The sequence below is a fragment of the Myxocyprinus asiaticus genome, chromosome 4, assembly GCF_019703515.2.
Source record: "Myxocyprinus asiaticus isolate MX2 ecotype Aquarium Trade chromosome 4, UBuf_Myxa_2, whole genome shotgun sequence".
NCBI lineage: Eukaryota > Metazoa > Chordata > Actinopteri > Cypriniformes > Catostomidae > Myxocyprinus > Myxocyprinus asiaticus.
The window spans coordinates 14,993,431-15,019,416 of record NC_059347.1 but is presented as its reverse complement, the minus strand read 5'-3'; the positions used below and the strand labels follow the sequence as shown (position 1 = coordinate 15,019,416).

General features: G+C 43.7%; 1 protein-coding gene across 1 annotated transcript; it reads right to left on the bottom strand.

Annotated features, from left to right (window-relative positions):
- Positions 1-517: 517 nt before the first annotated feature.
- Positions 518-25,199, bottom strand: LOC127439866 (high affinity cGMP-specific 3',5'-cyclic phosphodiesterase 9A-like). Its single transcript, XM_051696135.1, has 21 exons — positions 25,110-25,199; positions 24,608-24,753; positions 24,249-24,380; positions 22,482-22,552; positions 22,307-22,384; positions 22,134-22,177; positions 21,695-21,749; positions 21,516-21,586; positions 21,342-21,429; positions 19,555-19,636; positions 19,373-19,447; positions 18,778-18,864; positions 18,562-18,666; positions 18,399-18,481; positions 17,871-18,027; positions 17,510-17,623; positions 17,288-17,392; positions 1,583-1,711; positions 1,403-1,498; positions 949-1,018; positions 518-675 (listed from the first exon to the last, which is right to left on the bottom strand). The coding sequence occupies exons 3-20, from the start codon at positions 24,315-24,317 to the stop codon at positions 968-970; spliced, it is 1,560 nt and encodes a 519-aa protein (XP_051552095.1). The 5' UTR covers positions 24,318-24,380; positions 24,608-24,753; positions 25,110-25,199; the 3' UTR covers positions 518-675; positions 949-967.
- Positions 25,200-25,986: the final 787 nt, after the last annotated feature.

Sequence of the window (25,986 nt, the reverse complement as noted above, 5' to 3'; positions counted from 1 at the left end):
AGATTGTTGGTTAATGGAGAAAAATAACCTTGGGAGAAACCAGGCTCACTGTGGGGGCCAGTTCCCCTCTGGCTAAACAACATGAATATAATGCCAATATTAGTGTGCAGTACAAGTCATGGTTTTAAATTTGTAAATTAAGCATTAAGGTCCAGTGTTTAAAAAAAAAAAAAAAAAAGATTTTTTATGAATTTAAAGATTAATGACTAATGTCTTTGAAGTCCTTCCTGGATTAACTGCAGAACTTCACATAGATGCATTGTCCTTTGTTAGTTGGCTGATGAAGGATTTTGCTGGCCATCAAATGATAGTCTATGTATTCCATTATAAGAGTGTAGTCCATCAATAGACAAAGGTGATGCAGGCTGAGATCATCTATATATATATATATATATATATATATATATATATATATATATATATATATATATATATCTGAGGGCCAAGCACTTCATTTCAATGGTGCAAAAATATCTGTGAAGAATAATTAGACCAGCAAAAGACACATAATCTGTTTTCTTGACCCCTCTCCATACTACTGCTGTTTGCCTTCTGTGGACATTCTTCATGCCTCAATACACAGAAGAGGTCCAAAACTGTCTTTGAACCTTGGAGAGCCCAAACAGTTCTAGACCTCAGTTTCAAGAAACTGGGAACTGGATCAGCTTGAGATCCCTAAAGGAAGAGGACAGGACAATGAAAATGAGGACAAGGCACTCAAGAAATCATGGTATAAGAGGCTTTGTGTTGCAGGAAGGTTAGCAGAGGACAGCTCTGTCATTTAAAAATGTAAAAGTGTTTAAATTTGTAAATGTTAAAATAATTTATCCTTTCACAGTTTAATGAGTAGAGAAAACATTATATTTGACAGAATATTGTTTAGGAAATTGTAATTGATGAAAATAATGGCTAATTAATGGAAATTATTAGCATGTAATTAATTTATACCATAAAAGAAGCAGGCTGTCTATTTCTTCTTTCCACCCAAAGACATGCTCTCTGTTTTCTTCTTCTGTGCCTGAAGGCAAAACATCACATTAATACAAGGTACAAAACAATAAAGTCAAAAAGAGGTTTGCATTCTGTACATATTATGATTGTTCTAAAAAAAAACTGCATGATTGTTGCTAACAGCAGAGGTTAAAACATTATTCTCACAGCTTCTCTTATTCAAAGACTGAGTTGGCAATTCAGATTTAGGCTTCGTCCACTCTATGTTTTCATTTGAAAACACAATGATTTTGACATGTTTACGCATCTCATTCACACTTTTTCCTTCACCGAAAATAAAGACTTAAAAAAAGGTTCTCCATTACTACATACTTTGGAAAACGGATGACTTAGGAAACTAAAAATGGATTAGTGTGGACGTGGCCTTGCTATAGGTGGTAGGGCTCATTACCTCTGTCATGGCATCATCAATCTGCTTTAGCTCTTCATAATGATCACGAGAGTCCCTCAAAGGCTGTACCATGATTTCCTCGATCTGAGGAAAGAGCTGAACACAGACAGTTGTCTTGACATTAGAATTACAAATTCCAATTTAAAATTCCAATTCATAAATCAGTCTGTGAATACACACCTTCATGACTGTCTCAAACATTGGGATGAGGACGAATTTAATGAAGCCAATCTGTGCCGTTGGTTTGGTGACTTTGTCACGGTCCATAAATGGAGCAACAGGAAGACCTTCCGACTTCTCTCGATCGCTCTGCCAAATCAACCCAAAAAGCAGTCAAGATTATCATATATATATATAATTTTGTGCTCTCAGTCGATTAAAATATTGAATTGCGATTAATCACATGATTTTTCATAGATAATCGCGATTAATCGCAGATTCTTCAAAATTCCTGACGTTTGACTATATATATATATAGTTTTTTTTCCTGTCAATTTTGTTTTTTAAAATTTTCCAACCAAACACCACAGTGTAATGACAGAAATGCACTAAAATACCACCAAAACAAGTAATATAAAAAATTTCCCAAAGTGTAAGTGGGAGGTTGACTGATTGATAGAACTAGTCCTCTTAGGTTGCATATTCATTGCAATTAGCATTAAATCTTTTAAACCATCATCCTCAACAATATTAATTGTGGCTTTCCACTTTGCTACAGCAATCATGAAGCCGCATTTATGATATGATTATGATTTGTGCCGCTTCAAACTCCACATGAAATGTGCTTGCAGAGAACGTCTTTTGTTTTTATCGCTGCATGGCACAGCACACGTAAATTATACTTTATCCAAATTTTCCAGTAAGACAGAAGCACAATGTGACACCGTGGAAATTCTGATGCTTCACTCTAGCTTGTCATCTGAATGCATTTCACCACATCTAAGTTTGTTTTGTACAAAAAAAGTACAGTTAAGAGGTCCTCCCTCCATCATTTGATCATTGACACAGAATCGTTGTTGTGTGTGTGTGTGTGTTTGTGGTGTGTGCATCAGTGTAATATCCCCGGACACATCGCAAAGATTCCGCCCTGTTCCAACCACTGATAAGAACCAGAGGTGGGTATAACGCACTACATTTACTTGAGTAACTTTGGAGAAAATGTACTTTTAAGAGTAGATTTAATGGCAGGTAATTTTACTCTTACTCAAATGAAATTCTAATGAAAAACAAAGTACTCTTCATTACAATGGGGGACATTACTCTAGTTACATTACTGATTTTAATTCAATAACAGTTAATAAATGCGTGATTATTGAGAGATTTTTGAATGGGACTTTTACGACACTGGAACTTTACAGTGGCGCTCTGTCACTCGACACTGCAGCATCAGCATGAGGAAAAAACTTGTTCCCTATCTGTCACTCACTCGACGTTGGTGTCGATGTAGTGACACTAGGGGTCACTCTTGGGAGCCCGAGACACCTCTGGTCTTTGATAAAAGGCCAATGAAAATTGGCGAGTGGTATTTGCATGCCACTCCCCCGAACATACGGGTATAAAAGGAGCTGGTATGCAACCACTCATTCAGATTTTCTCTTCGGAGCCGAACGGTCATGCTCATTGAGCTGAATACTACTGTTCATTCACCTGCTGGATCTGACGGCGCATTTCAGCGGCTTCTCCCTCCTCTGCACTGGTGCACTGCAGAGAACGCCCCTGGGCGCTTCGGCAGAAAAACTAGAGAGTATATTTTCTGAAAGAGCATTTTTCCCCTCTAAAAGAGTATATATTTCTCTAAAAGAGCGCACACACGGAACGTCTTTTTAAAGACGCGTCTTTTTAAAGATGCTTTTCCGATTGTGTGTTATTCCTGGTTGTGCTCGTTATCTCTCGCCTTCTAACGGTCACGATCACTGTCTTTCGTGTCTGGGCACTGCTCACGCGGAGACAGCGTTCGTGGATGGTCACATTCTCATTGCGAGAATGTGTCCATGGCAACGTTGCGGTCGCGGCTCGCCTTCGTAAGGAGGCGAGCCACCCCAGAGGCTCCCGCCTCGGTCCTTTTACCCACGGGTTTGAGGCCAGCGCGGCTAGCACTGGGGGCGATTTGGGGACCCCAATGGGACCGCCTCCGCCGGGTATCCCCCCGCGGAACTCCCATCCCCCAGCACGCTCGTCTGCCCCGATCGGGCTTCCGGGTGAGTCCGCCGGCTCGTCTCACGGCGAGTTCGACCTCTTATTCGGAGCCCGCGAAAGTGATGAGCTCTCGAGCGCAGCATCGGAGAGCGGGCTCGTCCAGTCGGAAGCCTCGGCTGGGCTCCTCCCTTCGGGGTCGATCGCCCAGTCACAGGCTGACGCGGAGATGACGACATGCTTTCCCGGACAGCCGCTCAAAGCCACGCCCCGCCCCGTTCCTTTCTTCCCGGAAGTGCATGAAGAGCTGACAAGATCGCGGGAGGCACCTTTTACTGCCCGGTCCCGATCTTTTCAGCTTCCCCGCTCTCACTACCCTCGATGGTGGGGCGGCCAAGGGTTATTCGGCAATCCCCCGGTGGATAAAGGCGCTCGCGGTGCACCTATGCCCGCAGAGCGCCGCCACCTGGCGTGGGTGCCCAAAGCCCCGTCCAAGGCCTGTAGGTTTACGTCGTCTCTGACGGTCGAAGCCTACGGCGCTGCTGGACAAGCCGCCTCCGCCCTGCACGCCATGGCTCTCCTGCAAGTCTGCCAAGGCGCTAAAGGAACTGCACGAGGGTAGTTCCGCCCCGGGATTGATGCAGGAACTGTGCTCGACGACCGACCTCGCTCTCCGAGCGACGGAGGTCACGGCACGGTCTCCCGGGCGGACGATGGCCACACTAGTGGTCCAGGAGCGCCACCTTTGGCTCAACCTGGTCAAGATGGGTGAGGCCAACAGGACACGATCCCTTGCTGCCCCCATTTTCCAGGCGGGCCTATTCGGCGACACTGTCGAGGACTTTGCCCAGCAGTTCTCGATGGTAGAGCAGTAGATGGGTGCTAGCCGGCTTGTCCTGCCCCGGCGTGGCTCAAGATCCCCCCATCTACTCATCGCCGAGGGCGTCCCCCTGCGGTGACTGCACCGGCTCCGCCGCAGCCCGCCCTTCCGGCCCGGCCCCGGCGTGGAGCCCACCGCAGGAAGCCGACGCCACCCGTCTCACAGCCGGCACCGAAGAACCCACGGAGGTCTTCGAAGCGCCCCTGAGACGGGTGACCCAGGGACAACGAAACCCGCTGCTCTGGAGCTGGTAAGCAGATCTTCTTTTTGTTACCTCTTGCATTTAATTGCGCTGCATGCCCAAGTGGCTGCAGTACTCAAGAGCTCCGCAAGAGTGGTTTCCTTGTTCCCTGGGTCACATATTCGGTGTGTACGGCTGGCATCACGACCACCGTCCACCACTCCATTTGGCAGGTTGGCGCTCCAGCGGCGGTCTCCCGCCCTGAGCGCCCAGCTGTGGCACAAATCTGCCCCCGATGTGACAGTCTCCACGGGTCATGAGGACAGGCCTCTTCCTCCCCCGTCCCAGGCTGTTCCGGGGGTGGTCACAAGGAGCCAGGTAAGTGCTTCGATGTCCTCTGACTCAGCACGGCCACGATGGGGTGTGGCACCTCAGGCTCCGCCCCGCCGCGAGGCCCCACCCGCCGGTACATCCGATGACGTTGTCCCTTTGGTCCCCCTTGCGCGGAACTCGGGTGCATGGCTTGCGCTTTCCAGTCCGTCGCGAGGGCTGGTCCGGACCGTCCGACTCGGCTGCACGATTCACTTCGCTGGGCATCCGCCCAGGTCCAGCGGTGTCCACTTCACCTTGGTGAAAGATGGAAACGCTGCTACCTTGCGCGGAGATCGCTACCCTCCTACGGAAGGACGCGATAGAACCTGTAAAAAAAAAAAAAGAAAGCCCTCCAGCCGAGATGAAGAGGGGGTTTTACAGCCCCTACTTCATTGTACCGAAAAAAGGCGGTGGGTTGCGGCCAATCTTGGACCTGCGAGTACTGAACCGGGCCTTACACAGACTCCCGTTCAAGATGCTGACGCAAAGACGCATTCTAGCGAGCGTCCGGCATCAAGATTGGTTCGCGGCGGTAGACCCGAAGGATGCGTACTTTCACGTCTCGATCCTTCCTCGACACAGACCCTTCCTGCGGTTTGCGTTTGAGGGTCAGGCGTATCGGTACAAGTCCTCCCTTTCGGCCTGTCCCTGTCTCCTCGCGTCTTTACGAAGATCGCAGAGGCTGCCCTTGCCCCGTTAAGGGAGGTGGGCATTCGCATTCTCAACTATCTCGACGACTGGCTAATCCTAGCTCACTCTCGAGACGGGTTATGCGCACACAGGGACCTGGTGCTCTCACACCTCAGCCGACTAGGGCTTCGGGTCAGCTGGGAAAAGAGCAAGCTCCTCCCGGTTCAGAGCATCTCTTTTCTCGGTTTGGAGTTGGACTCAGTCTCCTTGACGGCGCACCTTATGAACGAGCGCGCCCAGTCGGTGCTGGCCTGTTTGAAGGCGTTCAAACAGAAAACAGCGGTTCCACTGAAACATTTTCAGAGGCTCCTGGGGCATATGGCGTCCTCGGCGGTGGCCACCCCGCTCGGGTTGATGCATATGAGGCCGCTTCAGCACTGGCTCCAGACTCGAGTCCCGAGACGGGCATGGCGCCACGGGACACACCGCGTGGCCATTACACCGGTCTGTCACCGTCTTTTCAGCCCTTGGACCGACCTCTCGTTTCTACGAGCAGGTGTTCCTCTAGAACTGGTCTCCAGGCGCATCGTGGTCACGACAGACGCCTCCAAGACGGGCTGGGGCGCTGTTTGCAACGGGCACGCAGCCACCGACCTCTGGACGGGTCCGCGGCTGCGTTGGCACATCAACTGCCTCGAGTTACTGGCAATTCTGCTCACCCTGCGGAGGTTCCGGCCGTTGATCCAGGGCAAGCACGTGCTAGTTCGGACAGACAGCACGGCAGCGGTAGCATATGTCAACCGCCAAGGCGGTCTGCGCTCCCGCTGTATGTCACAACTCGCCCGCCGTCTCCTCCTCCGGAGTCAGCAGCACCTCAAGTCGCTGCGAGCCACTCATATCCCGGGCAACCTCAACGTTACAGCGGACGCGCTGTCACGGCAGGTTCCCCGCAGGGGAGAGTGGAGACTCCACCTTCAGGTGGTCCAGCTGATTTGGAGTCGATTCAGTCAGGCACAGGTGCACCTGTTCGCCTCCCAAGAATCCTCCCACTGCCCGCTCTGGTACGCCCTCACCGAGGCCTTCCTCGGCATAGACGCGCTGGCACAGCTGGGCCCCTGGCATTCGCAAATATGCGTTTTCCCCAGTGAGCCTGCTCGCACAGACCCTGTGCAAGGTCAGGGAGGACGAGGAGAAGGTCGTCCTGGTAAGCACCCTACTGGCCCGCCCAGACGTGGTGCTCGGACCTCACGCTCCTCGTGACAGCTCCCCCGGGCAAATTCCCCTGAGAAAGGCCCTTCTTTCTCAGGGAAGGGGCACCATTCGGCACCCGCGCCCAGACCTCTGGAATCTCCATGTCTGGCCCCTGGACGGGACGCGGAAGACCTAAGCCGTCTCCCACCTGCGGTGGTAGACACATTCACTCAGGCTAGGGCTCCCTCTACGAGGCGCCTGTATGCCTTTAAGTGGTGTCTGTTCGCTAAGTGGTGTTCTTCCCATCAGGAAGACCCCCAGAGGTGCGCAGTCAGATCAGTGCTTTCCTTCCTGCAAGAGAGGTTGGAAGGGAGGCTGTCCCCTTCCACCTTGAAGGTGTACGTTGCTGCCATAGCAGCACGCCATGACGCAGTCGACGGTGAGTCCTTAGGGAAGCATGATCTGATCATCAGGTTCCTAAGAGGCGCCAGGAGGCTGAATCCCTCCAGGCCACGCCTTGTTCCCTCATCGGACCTCTGTAGTTTTTCAGGGTCTACAGAGAGCCCCCTTTGAGTTTTGCAGTCAGCCGGGCTTAAGGCACTCTCCTTGAAGACTGCCCTCCTGACTGCGCTCACTTCCATCAAGAGGGTAGGTGACCTGCAAGCGTTCTCTGTCAGCGAAATGTGCCTGGAGTTCGGTCTGGGCTATTCTCACGTGATCCTGAGACCCCCGACCGGGCTATGTGCCCAAGGTTCCCACCACTCCTTTTAGAGACCAGGTGGTGAACCTGCAAGCGCTGCCCCAGGAGGAGGCAGACCCAGCCCTGGCGTTGCTGTGTCCGGTGCGCGCTTTGCGCATCTATTTGGATCGCACGCAGAGCTTTAGACTCTCTGAGCAGCTCTTTGTCTGCTTCGGTGCACAGCGGAAAGGAAGTGCTGTCTCCAAGCAGAGGATCGCCCACTGGCTCATTGACGCCATAACTATGGCATGTCTCGCCCAAAACATGCCGCCCCCGGTAGGGCTACGAGCCCATTCTACTCGTGGTGTAGCGGCTTCTTGGGCCCTGGCCAGAGGTGCCTCTCTAACAGACATTGCAGAGCAGCGGGCTGGGCAACACCCAACACCTTTGCAAGGTTTTACAACCTCCGGGTGGAACCGGTTTCGTCCCAGGTAGTGGCACGCAACACAAGCGGATAAGCCCGGGATAGCCGGCCGGGTGTATCGCTTGCACATAGCGCCTTCCACCTCCTTTTGAGCTGAAGACGTGCGCTGTTAATTCCCAGTAGTGTTCACAAAGGTTGTTCCCTGGTTGACTTCCTCCGAGCCCTGTGGCAGTCGAGTTTTCGGAGAGACTCGCTGCCGGCCCAGTACACGCGCTAACTAAGAGCCCGGTTCTGGGGTAGGTGCTCCGCATGTGGCGGTTCCCTGTAAGGCTAACCCCATGCGATCTATATCTTCCGCTAGTTCGTTTCCCTACTGGCAAACTGCGTCTTCCTTGGGCAGAGCCCCTCAGTCTCCATGTTGTAGTAACTCCTCCCCCATTGGGTAGGATCTACCTTGAAGGCTCTCCACATGGTTGGAAAGACCATGTGATGTATTCTTCCACTTAAATATCCCCCCTCTCTTGGGGCGAGGTGTGGTCTCCGCGGTGTCCTCCCCTTGGGAGGGACACCCCCGACTAGACCTGGCGGCCCAGTCGGATAATCCCCCTTCTTTTTTAGGGAGTGGAAAAAGAGAAGGGGAAAGAGGCCATGACTGGGTTAAGCCTGTCTCTATCTCTGGGTAGTCGACTTGTCCCCAAAAAGGGCCGTTTGACACTCATAACTGTGTTGGGGGAGGTTACGTGTCGACCTGGTGTGCTGGCTATGAGGCACACAGCAAGTCTGCCCACCACACACCGCCAGTTCACGTAACACAGTTCAGCCTTGTGGCGTTTTGTATAGGGACCCCTAGTGTCACTACATCGACACCAACGTCGAGTGAGTGACAGATAGGGAACGTCATGGTTACTGGTGTAACCTCCGTTCCCTGATGGAGGGAACGAGACGTTGGTCCCTCCTGCCACAACGCTGAACTACCCGCTGAAATGGCCGGACCTTATATCGGCTCCTCAGCGTAAAACCTGAATGAGTGGTTGCATACCAGCTCCTTTTATACCCGTATGTTCGGGGGAGTGGCATGCAAATACCACTCGCCAATTTTCATTGGCCTTTTATCAAAGACCAGAGGTGTCTCGGGCTCCCAAGAGTGACCCCTAGTGTCACTACATCGACACCAACGTCTCGTTCCCTCCATCAGGGAACGGAGGTTACACCAGTAACCATGACGTTTTTATTTCACAGTGAAAATGAAGAATTATGTTTATGCGATGTCTTCATTCAACACCAAAACAAGCGGGAATTTCAGCATACAGAATTACGGATTCAGCTAAGAGAACATGTTGCAGTAAGTTGTGGTGATAATGATAACGCGGGCTTGTTTGTTATGGTAATGGTCAGTTTCAGCGTGATTCTGTACCTATGGGCTCTTTTGAACTCAGTTTTTAATTATACATTTTCTGCTGCAATACATCAGTGCATATAAATTCATGTTACAAACTGTCTACAACTGACGCAAGTGATGTCGTGTCACAACGCCATGTGGACCCATCCATTGTAGACAACGTAATTTATTATAATGGGAGCAATTTGTTTTTGTTGCATCGTGCCGCCCTGCTCGCGTCTGATGTAAGGCTTGTTTGAGATGAGCAATCTCTGTGCAGAACCGATCACCGGTGATCAGTGGCAGGTGCATGCCGGTTAAAAATCTGTCTGACTTGCTGTGATGTCATGGTGACATATGCCAAAAAAGTCTCGTGAGAGCGAGGCGCGTGCAGTTGTAAGAGCCAGGTGGCCCAGTTGGATTTTTCCAGCTGCGCAAACTAAAAGCATGATGGGAAACGTCTTGCTGACAACACAGCTTAATGCTCATTGGCTTAAACAACCATGATGAAAAACAAACAACAAAAAAGCACTGAAAACATGTAAAGTTTTAAAAGAACTAAAATGTATGTAAATATTGTGTCTGGCAATGTAAATTATATTAATATGGTGACTATGTATAAATACCTCTTGTTTGTATGGCATTGAACAAATAAAATAAAAATAAAAACAACAACCGTGATGTGATGTGATGTTTCATTCTCTTCTAAAATGTTAGATTTTTATATTCCCAACACTCTGACAGTGCAATCTCTCTATGGGATATGTGATTTTTTTTTTATCATATTTCAGAAATACCTAAAATACGTGTCTTTATTAAACTACAAATGGATGGAAAGACACGTCTTATTAAATAACAGATACATACTACACTGAGTGTCTTTTTCATCATATTTATTTTCATTTTAAAGTAACAGAATTTAAATGATATCCACTTTATCAGCAATCCCCTGATATCTGCCTTTGATCTCGAAGGTGTCTGATCCACAACGAGAAGTGAAAATTGTCCAACTTGACGGCACTTATTTCACTCCTCCCCTGACTGCAGCCGTCTACTTTCAAGGCGAGGCGTTTGGCATGTAGACAGAATGTTATTTTGCTCTGCTGATTGCATGCTTGATAATGCTGCACTAGCATACAGCCATATGTACGGTGGCCGTGAAGTGCAAAACGAAAAAACAAATCTAAAAACAAAATGGCAAATCCGAAAACAAAAGAGCAAATCAGAAAACACAACAGCGAATCAGGAAACAAAACTATGAAGCTATGGTACCTACCGTTTCTGTTTCAACTGAATTGCCGTTGTGTTTTCTGATTTGCTCTTTTGTTTTCTGATTTGCCATTGTGTTTTTAGATTTGTTGTTTTGTACTTCACGGCAACCATACTTATGCATTATAAAGGCCGAAACATACTTCATGCAAGCACGCAGACGCGAGCGCTTGGCCAACGCATGGTCACGTTGTACATATATTACATGCGCTTTTGTGTTGCACTGGCGGTTACAAACCTCAGACCACAAGAGGGCAATCGATTTTTTAGGCGTGACCACGAAACCAGTGCTGCATACGAAACCATTGCTGCATCCAAAACCAGGAAAATGCTGCCTTCGGAGGCTGAATACGGAGGCAGGATGAAAATAAGGTGCTTTTCAAACTGTTCTGAGACCAGTTTCCTTAAGCGTTCCATTCATTCAAGAATGTGTTAAGCCATTAACTGATTAGGCAACAAGTCAGCTGCCTACGTTTTCGGATGCAGCCCGGATGTGGTCGATAAGTCGATAGTTGAGGAGTGGGGAGAGACATGGAGAAAAAACAAGTTCGTCTGAATGGACTGGGGACAAGAAGTCGTATATATTTTCGAAAAGATTAAACTCAAATTGCTTCCCGAGTCCGCCATGACAGTAGTTGATTGAAAGAAGAAAATCCTCTCTAGCACCCCTTGCTGCAATGCTGAGAATGCAGCGCGTACTTGCGTTGTGTTATGAATTGAGCGCTGACACATTTCACAACGCAAGGATGCGTGAAATTGAGCTTGCGTAACAAGGTGTGTCTGCGTTCACGTTCTTGCGCAGAGTATGTTTGGGCCTTTAAGCATGCAGGCAATGTGTTTTTCTTCAGGTCAACAGAGAACAAGCTCTGAACTAAAATAAGCCTAAACGTGCTTCTAAACACAGAGATAAGGTGCAACTTTACTTTTAAATTATTTTGTCAGTGTATATATTGTAAACTACTGAATATACTTAAATAAGAATCCATGAGGGACTTTAAAAAGTTGTGAAATAGCGACATTAGGCATTAATAATGGACAATCTTTCTTTGATTCATAACTAAGAACATTCAGTGTTATAAAAAGTAATATAATTGAGCCTGTGTTTAGTTTTTTTCTGTAATAATTGCTAGGAAAGTTTCTAAACTTTTCTTCTAATTTTCCAACCTGATCTGACAAGTATATTTAAAGTGATAGTTCACCCATAAATGAATATTCTTTCATCTTTTAGACTCACTCTTGTTGTTCCAAACCTTTGTGTCTTCGTCTTCTCTGTAAACAAAAAGGTGTTAGGAAGAACGTTAGGGACTGACATCCTCAGTCACCATTTACTTTCAAAAATGGCAAACAAATGGAAGTTAAATGGTGACTGAAGCTAAAATTCTGTCTAACATCTTAATTGTGTTCATTGTGTCCAAGTCATTCTGGATTAGAACATGAGGGTGAATAAATGATAACATCATTTTCATTTTTAAACTATCACTGTAACAGTGGGTGTAAAGGATGACAAAAAGGCACATGATTCATGCATGCAAGGCGTTAAAATTTATAATCAGATTTTGCAATGTAATTTCCAATGTAACTAGTTACTCGCTATTTGAGTAATCTTTTAATTCGATACTTTCTTACTATTAATCAAGTAATTATTAACATTAGTACTAAAAACATTTTTAAAAGACTTGATACTTCTTCTTGAGTACAGTTCCCTATCTGTCACTCACTCAACGTTGTGTCGATGTAGTGACACTAGGGGTCGCCCTTGGGAGCCCCAAACACCTCTGATCTTTGAGAAAAGACCAATGGGAATTGGCGAGTGGAATTTGCATGCCACTCCCCCGGACATACGGGTACTTGCAACTGGCTTGCAACCACTCATTCAGATTTTGTCTTCGGAGCCGAGCGGTTGTGTTTCAGCGAGCTGAATTCCTCCGCCGATCCATTCACCTCGAAAGCTGTTGGATTTATGGCGCATTACAGCAGTTTCTCCCCCTCTTGCACAGGTGGTGTGCAGAGAACACCCCTGGGCGCTTCAGTGGCTAAAAGAGTATATTCTTCCTAATAAAAGAGTATTTTTTCCTACTAAAAGAGTGGCACAGACGGAGCCTTTCCATTTGTGTATAATTCCTGGTTGCGGTCGCTATCTCTCCATTTCTGATGGCCACGATCGCTGTCTGACGTGCTTGGGCGCTGCCCACACGGAGACATCATTCGTGGATGGGTCATGTCCTCATTGCGAGAACATGACCATGGCAACATTGCTGTCGCGGCTCTACCTTCGTCAGAGGGAAATCCACCCCAGCGGCTCCCCGCCTAGGTCCTTCTACCTACGGGTATGAGGCCGCGGCTGTTAGCACTGGGGGCGATTTGGGGACCTCAATGGGAGCTTCTCCGCTGGGAAACCCCCCACGGACCTCCCATTCCCCAGTACGCTCGTGTGCCCTGGTCGTGTTCTGGGATGAGACTGCCGGCTCATCTCAGGGCGAGTTCGCAATCTCATTCTGGGCTTGCGAAGAGGATGAGCTCTTGATCACAGCATCAGAGAGTGGGCTTGTCCAGTCTGATGCTGAGGAGCTTGGTGATCAGCCAACTCAGCCGGCTGGGGCTTCAGGTCAACTGGGAAAAGAGCAAGCACTCCCCTGTTCAGAGCATCTCTTTTCTCGGCATGGAGTTAGACTCAGTCTCTATGATGGTGTGCCTCATGAGCGAGTGAGTGCAGTCAGTGCTGAACTGTCTGGAGGCGTTCAGGCAGAGAACGGCGGTCCCAATGAAACAATTTCAGTTGCTCCTGGGTCATATGGCATCCTCGGCAGAGGTCACGCTGCTCGGGTTGATGCATCTGAGACTGCTTCAGCACTGGCTTCAGACTCGAGTCCCGAGATGGGCATGGTGCCACAGGTCACATCATGTGGCCATCTCGCCGATCTGCTGCCGCATGTTCAGCCCTTGGACAGACCTTGCGTTTCTGCGTGCAGGGGTCCCCTTAGTGCATGTGTCCAGGTGCATTGTGGCTACGACAGATGCATCCAAGCGTGGCTGGGGTGCCATGTGCAATGGGCGTGCAAGTCACCAGCCCCTGGACAGGGCCACGACTGCGTTGGCATATCAACTGCCTCGAGTTGCTGGCAGTATTGCTCGCCCTGCGGAGGCTTCGGCCGTTGATCCAGGACAAGCACGTGTTGGTCCGGATGGACAACACTGTGATGGTTGCGTACATCAACCGCCAAGGCGGGGTGCGCTCTCGTCGCATGTCGCAGCTCGCCCGCCTTCTCCTCTGGAGTCAACAGCGGCTCAAGTCGTTGCGAGCCACTCACATCCAGGGCGACCAGCGGCAGACGCGCTGTTGCAGCAGGTCACGCTCAGGGGAGAGTGGAGACTCCACCCCCAGGTGGTCCAGCTGATTTGGAGTCCATTCGGTCAAGTGCAGGTAGACCTGTTCGCTTCCCGGGAATCATCCCACTGCCCGCTCTGGTATGCCCTGACTGAGGCTCCCCTTGGCACAGATGCGCTGGCACACAGCTGGCCTCGGGGGCTACACAAGTATGCATTCCCACCAGTGAGCCTACTTGCACAGACACAGTGCAAGGTCAGGGAGGACGAGGAGCAGGTCATCCTAGTAGCACCTTACTGGCCCACCCAGACTTGGTTCTCGGACCTCACGCTCCTCGCGACAGTACCCCCCCCGGCGAATTTCCCTGAGGAAGGACCTTCTTTCTCAGGGACGGGGCACCATCTGGCACCCGCGACCAGACCTCTGGAATCTCCATGTCTGGCCCTTGGATGGGATGCGGAAGACCTAAGTGGCCTACCGCCCGCGGTGTTAGACACGATCACTCAGGCTAGGACTCCCTCTACGAGGCGCCTGTATGCCTTGAAGTGGCGTCTGTTCGCTAAGTGGTGTTCTTCCCGACGCGAAGACCCCCAGAGATGCGCAGTTGGGTCAGTGCTTTCCTTCCTGCAGGAGAGGCTGGAGGGGCGGCTGTCCCCCTCCATCTTGAAGGTGTACGTGGCCGCTATAGCAACGCACCACGATGCAGTTGATGGTAAGTCTCGAGGAGGCTGAATCCTCCCAGACCGTGTTTCATCCTCTCATGGGACCTCTCCGTGGTCCTTCGGGGCCTACAGGGAGCTCCATTTGAGCCCCTGGAGTCAGTTGAGCTAAAGGCACTCTCCTTGAAGACTACCCTCCTGACTGCGCTCACTTCCATCAAGAGGGTAGGGGACCTGCAGGCGTTCTCTGTCGGCGACATGTGCCTGGAGTTCGGTCTGAGATACTCTCACGTGGTACTGAGACCCCGACCGGGCTATGTGCCCAAGGTTCCCATGACCCCATTTCAGGATCAGGTGGTGAACCTGCAAGCCCTGCCCCCTTGTCGTTGCTGTGTCTGCGTGCTTTGCACATCTATTTGGATCGCACGCAGGGCTTTAGATGCTCTGAGCAGCTCTTTGTCTGCTTTGGAGGACAGCGGAAAGGGAGCGCTGTCTCCAAACAGAGGATCACCCACTGGGTCATTGATGCCATCACCTTGGCATATAACGCCCAGGATGTGCTGCCCCCCTTGGGGCTATGAGCACACTCTACTAGGAGTGTGGCGGCCTCCTGGGCTCTGACCAATGGCGCCTCTTTAGCAGACATCTGCAGAGCAGCGGGCTGGGCAACATCCAATACCTTCGCAAAGTTCTACAATCTCCGGGTTGAGCCAGTCTCGCCCTGTGTGTTGTCAGGTACGAGCAGGTAAGTTGCGGGACAGCTGGCCGGGTGTACCGCTTTCGTATAGTGCCTTTCCCCTCCCAGAGGCGAAGACGTATGCTTTTTACCCCCAGTCGTGTTCACGAAGTCGTGGACCCTGGATGTCCTTTCTCCTTAGCCCTGGGGAAGGCGAGTGTGCGGAGAAACTCGTTGCCGGCCCAGTACATGTGCTAACTTGGCTCTGTACTGGGGTTGGTGCTCCACATGCTCTGGTTGCCCATATGTAACCCCGTGTGATGTATATTCCGCGAGACAGTTCCCCTGTTGGTGAACCCACATCTTCCTTGGGCAGAGGCCCCTCCCCCCCTGGGTAGGACCTACCACGGGGACTTCTCCACATGAGACATTGCTAACAAGACTCGGTAAACCATGTGACGTATTTCCTCCCCCTCGGGCAGGGTGTGGTCTCCGCGGTGTCTTCCCCTTTGGAGTGACACCCCCCCAATGCAGACACTATAAGGCCCACAGCTGAACGATTTTTGCTTTTGAGGAGAGAAAGAGAAGAGGCCGTAGCTGGGGCAGCCGGTCCCCATTTTTTGGGCAGTCGACTTGTCCCTGAGGTGCAGGGGACCGTACGATGCTCGTAAGAGCGTTGGGGGAGGTTACGTGACGGCCGGGTGCGCTGGCTACGAGGCACACAATGGTCTGCCCATCTCACACCGCCAGTTCACGTAACACTAGTAAGAGCTTGCTCTTTACAGCTAGTTGTGCCGTTTGGTATAGGGACCCCTTGTGTCACTGCATTGACACAACGTCGAGTGAGTGACAGATAGGGAATGTCCTGGTTACTTTCATAACCTCCATTCCCTGATGGAGGGAACGAGACATTGTGTCCCTCCTGCCACAACACTGAACTACCCGCTGAAATGGCCGGGACCTTGTCTCGGCTCCTCAGCACAAAACTTGAATGAGTGGTTACAAGCCAGCTCCTTTAATACCCGCATGTCCGGGGGAGTGGCATGCAAATTCCACTCGCCAATTCCCATTGGCTTTATCTCAAAGACCAGAGGTGTTTGGGGCTCCCAAGTGCGACCCCTAGTGTCACTACATCGACACAACGTCTCGTTCCCTCCATCAGGGAATGGAGGTTACAAAAGTAACCAGGACATTTTTGGCTTCTCTACCACCTCTGTTAAGAACTCACACAGAACTGAATGAAATGTCAAAATCTAATGTCAAATTTGTAAATGCATTAATCAGGTAAAAAAAAAAAAAAAAAAAAAACACAAAATAATCACATGCGTTAACGTGATAATTTCGACAGCTCTAATATCATAATTACTCACCCTCATGTCATTTGTAACCTGAATAAATGTATCTTTTTCTTGAATGTGAATGGTGCTGCCAAGCTTCAAAAATAAGCAAAAAGTACCATAGAAGTACTATAACAATCCACACAACTTGTGCACTTTGTTCCAAGTCTTCTGAAGCCATGATTGCTTTGTGTGTAGAACAGACCGAACTTTAAGTTGCCATTCACTGAAAATCTTCCCTTTACGCCGCATCTTTCAAATCTCAATTGTGCAATATGAATATGCGCATGTTTAAATTGTGCAAAACACACAAGAACCAATGACATTAGGTGCAAATTATTTCAAACCTGTCAAGACAAGTCTTAACATCCCATTCTTGAATATACACAAACGTGCATGTGATTAGAGGAGAGGAGAAGATTATCAATGAATAACAACTTAAATTTCTGTCTTTTTTTTTTCAATCAAACCTATTGTATGGATTTAGAAGACTTTGAATACAGTGCACAAGTCATATGGACTACATTTATGGCACTTTTTTCATTTCTGGAGCTTGACAACCTCTGGTCACAATTCACTCTTATTGTGTGGTAAATAGCAGCATCAACATTCTACTAAACATCTCCTTTTGTGTTCCACATGAGGGTGAGTAAATGATGACAGAATTTTCATTTTTCAATTTCAATTATCCTTTTAACACATTCATTTTCAAAGCACTTGCATGAAATGAATCATTTCACTCTGGAGATACCTGCATAAAGTACTCTTCCAGTAGACAGTCCACCCATGGCTCTGCCACGTCTGTAGGTCTGACCTCATTGGAGATGTCACAACACTTGATCATGACCATCTTGAGCTGCAAAGACAAAGAAATATGTATACCATACAGTAAAAAGCCAGCATGTATTTGAAGCAATTTACTGTAATACTGTAATCATTGTTGAACCAGAGGAAAAAGCAGGGAAACACATACACATTTGACATGTTCCTCATTGGTAAAATCAAAGTTGTCCACTTTCTGTTTGAAGGAGTCCAGTATCTCTCCATGTCTGGCCATATCCGTCGCCAGAATCAGAGTAATGATTGCCTACAGCAGACACAAAAATATTTCAGGCTTGTTTTAGATCTTGTTTCATACAAGCTACTTTACTGAATATTTTCTAGTTCACAGTATATGAGATATGATTTACACACCAAAGTTAAATAGGGTACGAAGGATCTTCAAATCCCCAACCAGAAGTATGAACAATAGTAATAGTGATGCAGTCACCACTAATAACAATGAAACTTGCTTCACACAAACATCAGGTGGATGAGTGGTGGATGTGAGGTACCTGTCGTATCTTTTTGAAGGATTCAGGATCTATGTTGGCAAATATGTTGCACTCGGGCATAGAAAGGATCTGGAAGGCCACAGCACAATGGTGGTTCTCCAGTGGAGAGATGTCATTATAGCGCACTGCCAAGTCAGTGCGAGCATTAATCTGGTATCTGAGTATAGAATGACAGGGGGCATAAGACTCTTCTCAGATATCTTCTCTGAATTTCATTGCATTAGATTACAAAATATAAAAACAAATGATGCTAGACCTAGTTTGTTCCACTGAGTCTGAATACCAAATAGTGTCTAAATAAGTTTTCTCCTAATTTTATATTTGTTTTATCAGTTAAAACTGAATAAAAAATGATTTTGTTTATTGTGAAAATTTTGCATGAAAAATTTGCTAATGCTATATTTCTTTACCATAAATGCCACTTGGTTTGATAAATTGTTATCTAAAGCATTGTTATAAAATGTGATAAAACATTAAGTGTTGTAAGTGGTTCTGATCTCTGGAAAGGGCGATATGTCAGTGACATACGTGTTGTTGTATCCTGGGTGGTCCAGGTCATGACACACTGCTGCAGTCATCAGAATACACATGTCTGTCATAGTCAGCCTATCCTAAAGAACAAAAACAAGTTACATGCTTATCTGGCATGTATGAATCTCTACCACATTTGACAATAAATATGTCACCTCACCTGAAGGTTACACAGATGGATCATTCCATACATCATCTGGCTTACACAGAAGCAATGGCGGAAGTTGTGGAAAGGGTTGTCACGGTAATTTTCTTGAATTCCCAGCTATTAATTAGCAACAACACAATAGAAGTATTGAAATACTTCAGAGATTTATTTTTCAGAAATCCAATATCGTTTATAGATCAAGTATTTTCAAGAGAAAGTTCATCTTACCAGCCATCTTTTGAGAGTAATGGGGTTTATGTTGAACTCCTTAACCAGTCCAAGGTCATGATACATATACTCCAAACAGCTTAGCATCTGTAAACAACAGTAAATCAGTACACAAACAATCAGTATATTACTGATAACTTCTTTGTAATTGTACACACTCTGGTCATAAAAAATATTTACAATAAAATAAATAAAAATCAAAACAATGTAGTTTTATCAAAAGATATCTGGTAATAGTTTACAATAAGGTTCCATTTGTTGACATTAGTGAATGCATCAGGTTTCAAGAACTAGCACTTAAACAATTTAATATTCATATGCAGTATTTATTAAAGCAACTATTAATGTTTGTTAATGTTAGTTAATTGTTCATTGTTAGTTTATAGTCTATTAACTAATGTTAACAAATACAACTTTTAATTAAAAAATTAGTATATGTAGAAATTAATATCAACAAAGATTAGTAAATGCTGTAAAAGTATTGTTCATTGTTAGTTCATGTTAACTAATGTAGTTGACTAATGTTAACAAATGTAACCATACTGTAAAGTGTCACCAGATATCTTAACACAGATATCATAGTAAGATGACAAACCTCATTGTGTTCCCAATGCCATACATCAAAGGTGGGCTTTTTCAGAGCCTCTATAGTTTCCTGAGAAAGTGTGTACTGCATGTAGACATAAGAGAATGTCAAAATACAGTATTAAATAATTGTTTAATATGGCCTTGTATATATAAAACAAAAGGAATACTAGTAAGCACTTCTATTTGTACCTTTGGATAGCTTGGGACATCTCGCCTGGGAGAGAGTTTCTTTCCATCATCTGTAAAGTTGTATTTGCAGTTGCAGGTCACTCTATAAAATATATACCAGCATAACCAATTAAAACAGGACATAAAGACACTGTCAATATTATTAAACAGAACACAAAAATCAAATCAAATGAAAGCACATTACTAATGGCATTACTGTGCATGTATGAAGCTAAAAACAAAGCAGAAAAGAAAGAAGAAAAAAGAGCAAAGCAAAAGAAAACCAAAGAAAACTAAACTAAGCTAAGCTTAACTAAACTAAACAAAAAACAAAGCAAAGCAAAGCAAAGAGCAAAGCAAAAAACAAAGCAGAAAAGAAAGAAGAAAAAAGAGCAAAGCAAAAGAAAACTGAAGAAAACTAAACTAAGCTAAGCTTAACTAAAACTAAACTAAAAAACAAAGAAAAGGAAAGAGCAAAGCAAAAGAAGACTAAACTAAATTAAAGTAAACTAAATAAACTAAACTAAAAACAAAGCAAAGAGCAAAGCACAAGAAGACTAAACTAAAGTAAACTAAATAAACTAAACTTAAAACAAAGCAGAGGAAATAGCAAAGCAAAAGAAGACTAAAGTAAACTAAAGTAAACAAAACTAAACTAAAACAAAGCAAAGCAAAAGAAGACTAAAGTAAACTAAAGTAAACAAAACTAAACTAAAACAAAGCAAAGCAAAGCAAAGAGCAAAGCAAAAGAAGACTAAACTAAACTAAACTAAAAACAAAGCAAAGAAGACTAAAGTAAACTAAACTAAAAACAAAGCAAAGAAAGCAAGAGCAAAGCAAAGAAGACTAAAGTAAACTAAACTAAAAACAAAGCAAAGAAAAGCAAAGAGCAAAGCAAAAGAAGACTAAAGTAAACTAAACTAAAAACAAAGCAAAGCAAAGAGCAAAGCAAAAGAAGACTAAACTAAACTAAACTAAAAACAAAGCAAAGAGCAAAGCAAAAGAAGACTAAAGTAAACTAAACTAAACTAAAAACAAAGCAAAGCAAAAGAAGACTAAAGTAAACTAAAAACAAAGCAAAGAAAAGCAAAGAGCAAAGCAAAAGAAGACTAAACGAAATTAAACTAAACTAAACTAAAAACAAAGCAAAGCAAAAGAAGACTAAATGAAACTAAACTAAACTAAACTAAAAACAAAGCAAAGAGCAAAGCAAAAGAAGACTAAACTAAACTAAACTAAAAACAAAGCAAAAGAAGACTAAACTAAACTAAACTAAAAACAAAGCAAAAGAAGACTAAACTAAACTAAACTAAAAACAAAGCAAAGCAAAAGAAGACTAAACTAAAGTAAACTAAACTAAACTAAACTAAAAACAAAGCAAAGCAAAGAGCAAAGCAAAAGAAGACTAAACTAAACTAAACTAAACTAAAAACAAAGCAAAGCAAAAGAAGACTAAACTAAACTAAACTAAAAACAAAGCAAAGCAAAAGAAGACTAAACTAAAGTAAACTAAACTAAACTAAAAACAAAGTGAAGTAAAGCAAAAGAAGAATAAACTAAACTAAAGGAAAAATAAATAAATAAAATGACACTATGTTTACGGACAGAAGGAAGAGAGGTCAGGATTTTGTTCAATAATAATAATAATAATAATAATAATAATAATAATAATAATACATAAATAAATAAATAATAATACATAATAATAATATAAAATAAAATAAAAACAGTAAATATAATCAAAGAAATATTAAAGCAAAACAAAACAATAAATAAAACATTAAAAAGGATCAGTGTGATGTTCATACCTCACTCCTCCTCTAGAGGTCATCTCATCCCTTAGTTTCCTCAGATCATTCTTACACCTCTCAATCTCTACCACTTTCAGCCCCTCTACTGTTTCATTACAAAGATTCAGACTATTAGCTCACAACAACATCAAGTAGCAGTCAGGATGTGCATCATATAAAAGCTACACTTACATTCCACTCTCTTTTCCAACATGGCCAGTCTATTGGTCACCTCCGTCTTCAGCTCATTAATCCTGAAGGCCCTGAAACACAGATCACATTCATTAACATGCACACACAGATCTAAATCAAAGCATTTGTAAATACAAGAAATGCACATTCATTGTGACAGGATATGACACACGTCTCACCTGCTGAATTGTTCAGCCACTTGTGACAGAACATTCTGGAACATGTCTTCCTTCTCTTTTGTGCGAAGAAAAGGTGTTTATTGATATGATACAATGCTGTCCATTGCTGTATTTTCTATTGCTACAAACTTTTTTACATGGCTCATAAAAATGAAAATTCTTTACATTTTTCTTTCAAAAAAGCTTTTTGAGTACCATAAAAGCAGTCTTGACTTGTGTGATATTGCAAGTCTTCTGAAGCCATACGATAGCTTTGTGTCATATGGACTACGTTTATGATGCTTTTATTAAGACTTTTTGTACAAGAAAATCTACTTTTGTGTTCCACGGAAGAAAATCAATTGGGTTTGGAATGGCATGGAGTGAGTGAATGATGCATTTTTTTTCTGTGAACAATTCCTTTCTTTTAGTAAAATGTTTAGTAAAAAACTTTTCATACCTCCTCCCTGGCTTGTGCAATGGGGAACGACCTTATACAAGTTGCTAGAAATAATGACAAAGAATGTATGCATTTACTGCTTCTGATTTATTCATTAATAATAACAACTATATTGAACTAAACTTTTTATTTTTGTTGTTGTCATTGTAATTACGTAAAAAAGCCTTACTTACTTTGGAGTGTTTGCAGGCATGGCAGGGTCGATAGATATCAATGCTCCTTCCATGTCAACCAAAAGTATAGCAGTGTTTCTAGATATAAGAGCACAATAAATTGGGAGTCATTTGGGGAAAAAAATCCTTAAAATCAGATTAATAAGTGTAATTTTACATATGAGAAGATGCTGACCTGGCAAGATTGGATGATGAACAAAGAAGCTCTTTGATGTCACATGGGCTACAGTGTCGACTGAAAATGACCTAAAACCATCGGAAGTATTATATAATTATGCATTATAAAAATTTAATATTAAACAATATTTGCACAATGAGAGAGCAAACATTAAGAAATGTCTAACAGTCCAATTTGCGCACCTTCAGAAATGAAGAGCAACTTATCCCTAGAAAATAACCTTGCTTAGAAACACCAGTGAGGTGATTACTTAAGCACAATACTGGGTTTAAGTGGAAAGATGTGAATTTGCCCTTTGCAGGTGTCACAGGGACTTGTTTGTGTCAAAGGCACCTGTCACCCACAATGGCTCTCAGTGTATTTTTAACTCAAGTAGTGATCCTTATAAAGGTACATGTTGACCTTTATGAAGTGAAGTGACCACTCTTTTGATGTAATTATACAGTATTAATCTCCAGCATCCAGTAACAGCAGTATACAGGTTGCAGAGACCTCACTAGAACGGTTTGTCCACATTTTTCAATTAGATAGTGACTCAAAAAAGAAATTAGAAATGTTTAATTTATGAATGTAATTGCATAAGATAACAAAATGTCAAACTAAGTGACATCTACAAATAAATCATACTAGCGCTTTTCTCAGAGCCATTTTTGCAATTACTTTTAACCAGTTGCATGGTGATTTTGAGTGGATGTATGAAACCAGTTCTCCTCAAGTTCACACAGGTGTCCTAGCAGAGAAACCACGTGTAGTTCATCACATTACCTATAGACATGTTTCACTGCGTTTAACAACCTCAAAGTGTCAGTATATCTGACAAAAAAAAAAAAAAAAAAATGTGTGTTTGAACTGTCCTTCTTTAAAATAAATGCAGCTTTGTTTGATATACAGTATTGTTTTCCGATGCTATGACATTTATTCAAAAGTTTTTAAGTGTCTTAAAAGCATAGTTCACCCAAAAATTAAAATTATCTCATTATTTACTCACTCTCATGCCATCCCAGATGTGTATGACTTTCTTTCTTCTGCAGAACACAAATAAAGATTTTTAGAAGAATATATCAGCTCTGTAGGTCCATGTAATACAAGTGAATGGTGACCAGAACTTTGAATCATCATATCACCATAAAGAACATAAAGGCAGCATAAAAGTAATCCATCCAACTCCAGTGGTTAAATTCATGTCCTCAGAAGTGAAATGATAGATGTGGGTGACAAACATATCAATATTTAAGTCCTTTTTTACTATAAATTCTCATCCCTGCCCAGTAGGTGGCAATATGCATAAGGAATGTGAATCGGCAAAAACAGAAGAATGAAGAAGAATGTGAAAGTGTAGATTTACAGTAAAAAAGGACTTAAATATTGATCTGTTTCACACCTACACCTATCATATCGCTTCTGAAGACATGGATTAAACCACCATGAGTCTTATGGATTATGTTTATGCTGACTTTATGTGATTTTTAGATCTTCAAAGTTCTGGCCACCATTCACTTGCATTGTATAAACCTACAGAGCTGAAATATTCTTCTAAAAATCTTAATTTGTGTTCTGCAGAAGAAAAAAAGTCATACACATCTGGGATAGCATAAGGGTGAGTAAATGATGAGAGAATTTTTATTTTTTAGTGAACTATTCCTTTAAGTGTCCAGATACATAGAATGCTTGTTGTATTGTTACAACATCACCTAATGTTCCTATTATCCGTGGTTTAAGATTCTTAACCAAACAGCCTTTCAGGTTTGTAATTTTGAGACTCACCCTTTGAACCTTTCCATCCACGTCCAGGTAAATAGTTTTAGGGGCATAAGATGATGAGCTTGACCCCATGATTATGGTTATCCTACTATCCTCAGTCTATTGCTACCACCTTTTTTGGACCAGTGAAGAACACTAAAAAAGACAAAAATTATATTAACTCATTATCAATCATCATTTAATTCAGTCTTCCCCTTCAATTCTCCTTCAATACAGTGGGGTCGATTTACATTTTTATTTCCCATTTAAACCTGGAAATAAACTAAAGTTTTAGAATTTAGAAACAATTGAAACAGAGAAGATAAAAAAAAAAAAAAAAGTATAAAATATGTTTTAAATTCTGCACTATATGTAAAACTGACCATGTTAACACTTTTGTTCAAAAGGTCAGATTTTCTTGCTTCCATTTAAGCACACAAGATGATCTTTGGAAGATTCAGAAAACATGCTGGCTAATGTGGATCATCAGGCTTTACACAAGCTTGTGCAACTCGAGTGCATGCTGTCACTGAAGCAAAAGAGAGACATACCAAATACTACATCATTCTGAAATTTGTCAATTTTTTCACTTCATCTATTGACTAAATTTGCCATGCTCATAATCTAAATTTGTAACTATATGTTTCATATTAAAACGCTTGTATATTTTGCTTGTAAAGTTACACATAGGACAAACCAAGTGATATGGAAGAGCTGACTGCATTACATGTATATGTTTTCATTTGGCAAATGATTTCATTCAAAGCGACTTTCAGTAAGCTACATTGTGTGCACGACATGAAGCCAATGGATTCATGGCACTAAAATAAATTTTTAGAGCAATAATTGATATTGACAGCACATAAATAAAAGCTGTTGACGTACCTGAGAATGTGCCATTCAATCTCTCAATTCACTCAGAGATGCTGATGGAGATGCTGGATGCAGGAAGATTCAGCAGGACTTTCAGTGCTGCTCTTTAAGTACTGTTGGCTATCACTCACTCATATGCTCTCCAGCGTTGCCAAGGGATGGTTACAGCAGAGTGCTGACTGTGTACTGGATGCCATCTACTGCTTATCCATTACAACACTGTTCCTTGTCATGACACTTGGAATAGCTATCCTAACATACAAGCATAACTATAAATGAAATGGTCAGAATATATGTAAAACTGTTATACAATCCTCCCAATGTCTGATCATTAATTAATGTGATGGGGGTCATATTTGATGTGTGTCGTATTTATAATGTATTAAAATACAGATCAAAGAACAATTCAAGAGATATATTGTTTGTAGATTAAATAGTGAGATGCTGAACTAAACTGAAACACTGATAGCACTGAAATTTGACAACAGACAAATAGTGTATTGCACATATCGGTCTATACAATAAAATATTTAATATGAACACCATTAAATCATGACATCTTTATCTTTTATTTTAAAGATGGTGGGATTTCCTATCAAAAAGACACATTGCATACATAAACACACTAACCAAAGAGTACTGTGTCTATGACATTTCTTAAATCTCTGGTATATTAGTAAAAACAACAGGTGTGAACTCAAGTAAACTACAGGCTTGACACTAAGTGTTAAGAATGCATGTGACTATAAGGCTGATTTAAATCACATATAACACATATACAATAGATTTCAAAAGTCTGAGACCACTAGTGAAAAATGCTTCTATTTTAAATTTTTGTCTCATTTGATAAAATATTTTCATTATAAATTATATATGCATAAAATTTATA

Bases quoted from the DNA above. Each gene is read 5' to 3' on its own strand.
- LOC127439866 (XM_051696135.1), bottom strand. From the start codon at position 24,317: ATGGGGTCAAGCTCATCATCTTATGCCCCTAAAACTATTTACCTGGAC. The intron at 18,865-19,372 runs GTTTGTCATCTT...TGTTGTTTACAG, and splicing joins GGCATTGGGAACACAATGAG to ATGCTAAGCTGTTTGGAGTA. The intron at 1,019-1,402 runs GTAATGAGCCCT...TTTTGCCTTCAG, and splicing joins TTGATGATGCCATGACAGAG to GCACAGAAGAAGAAAACAGA.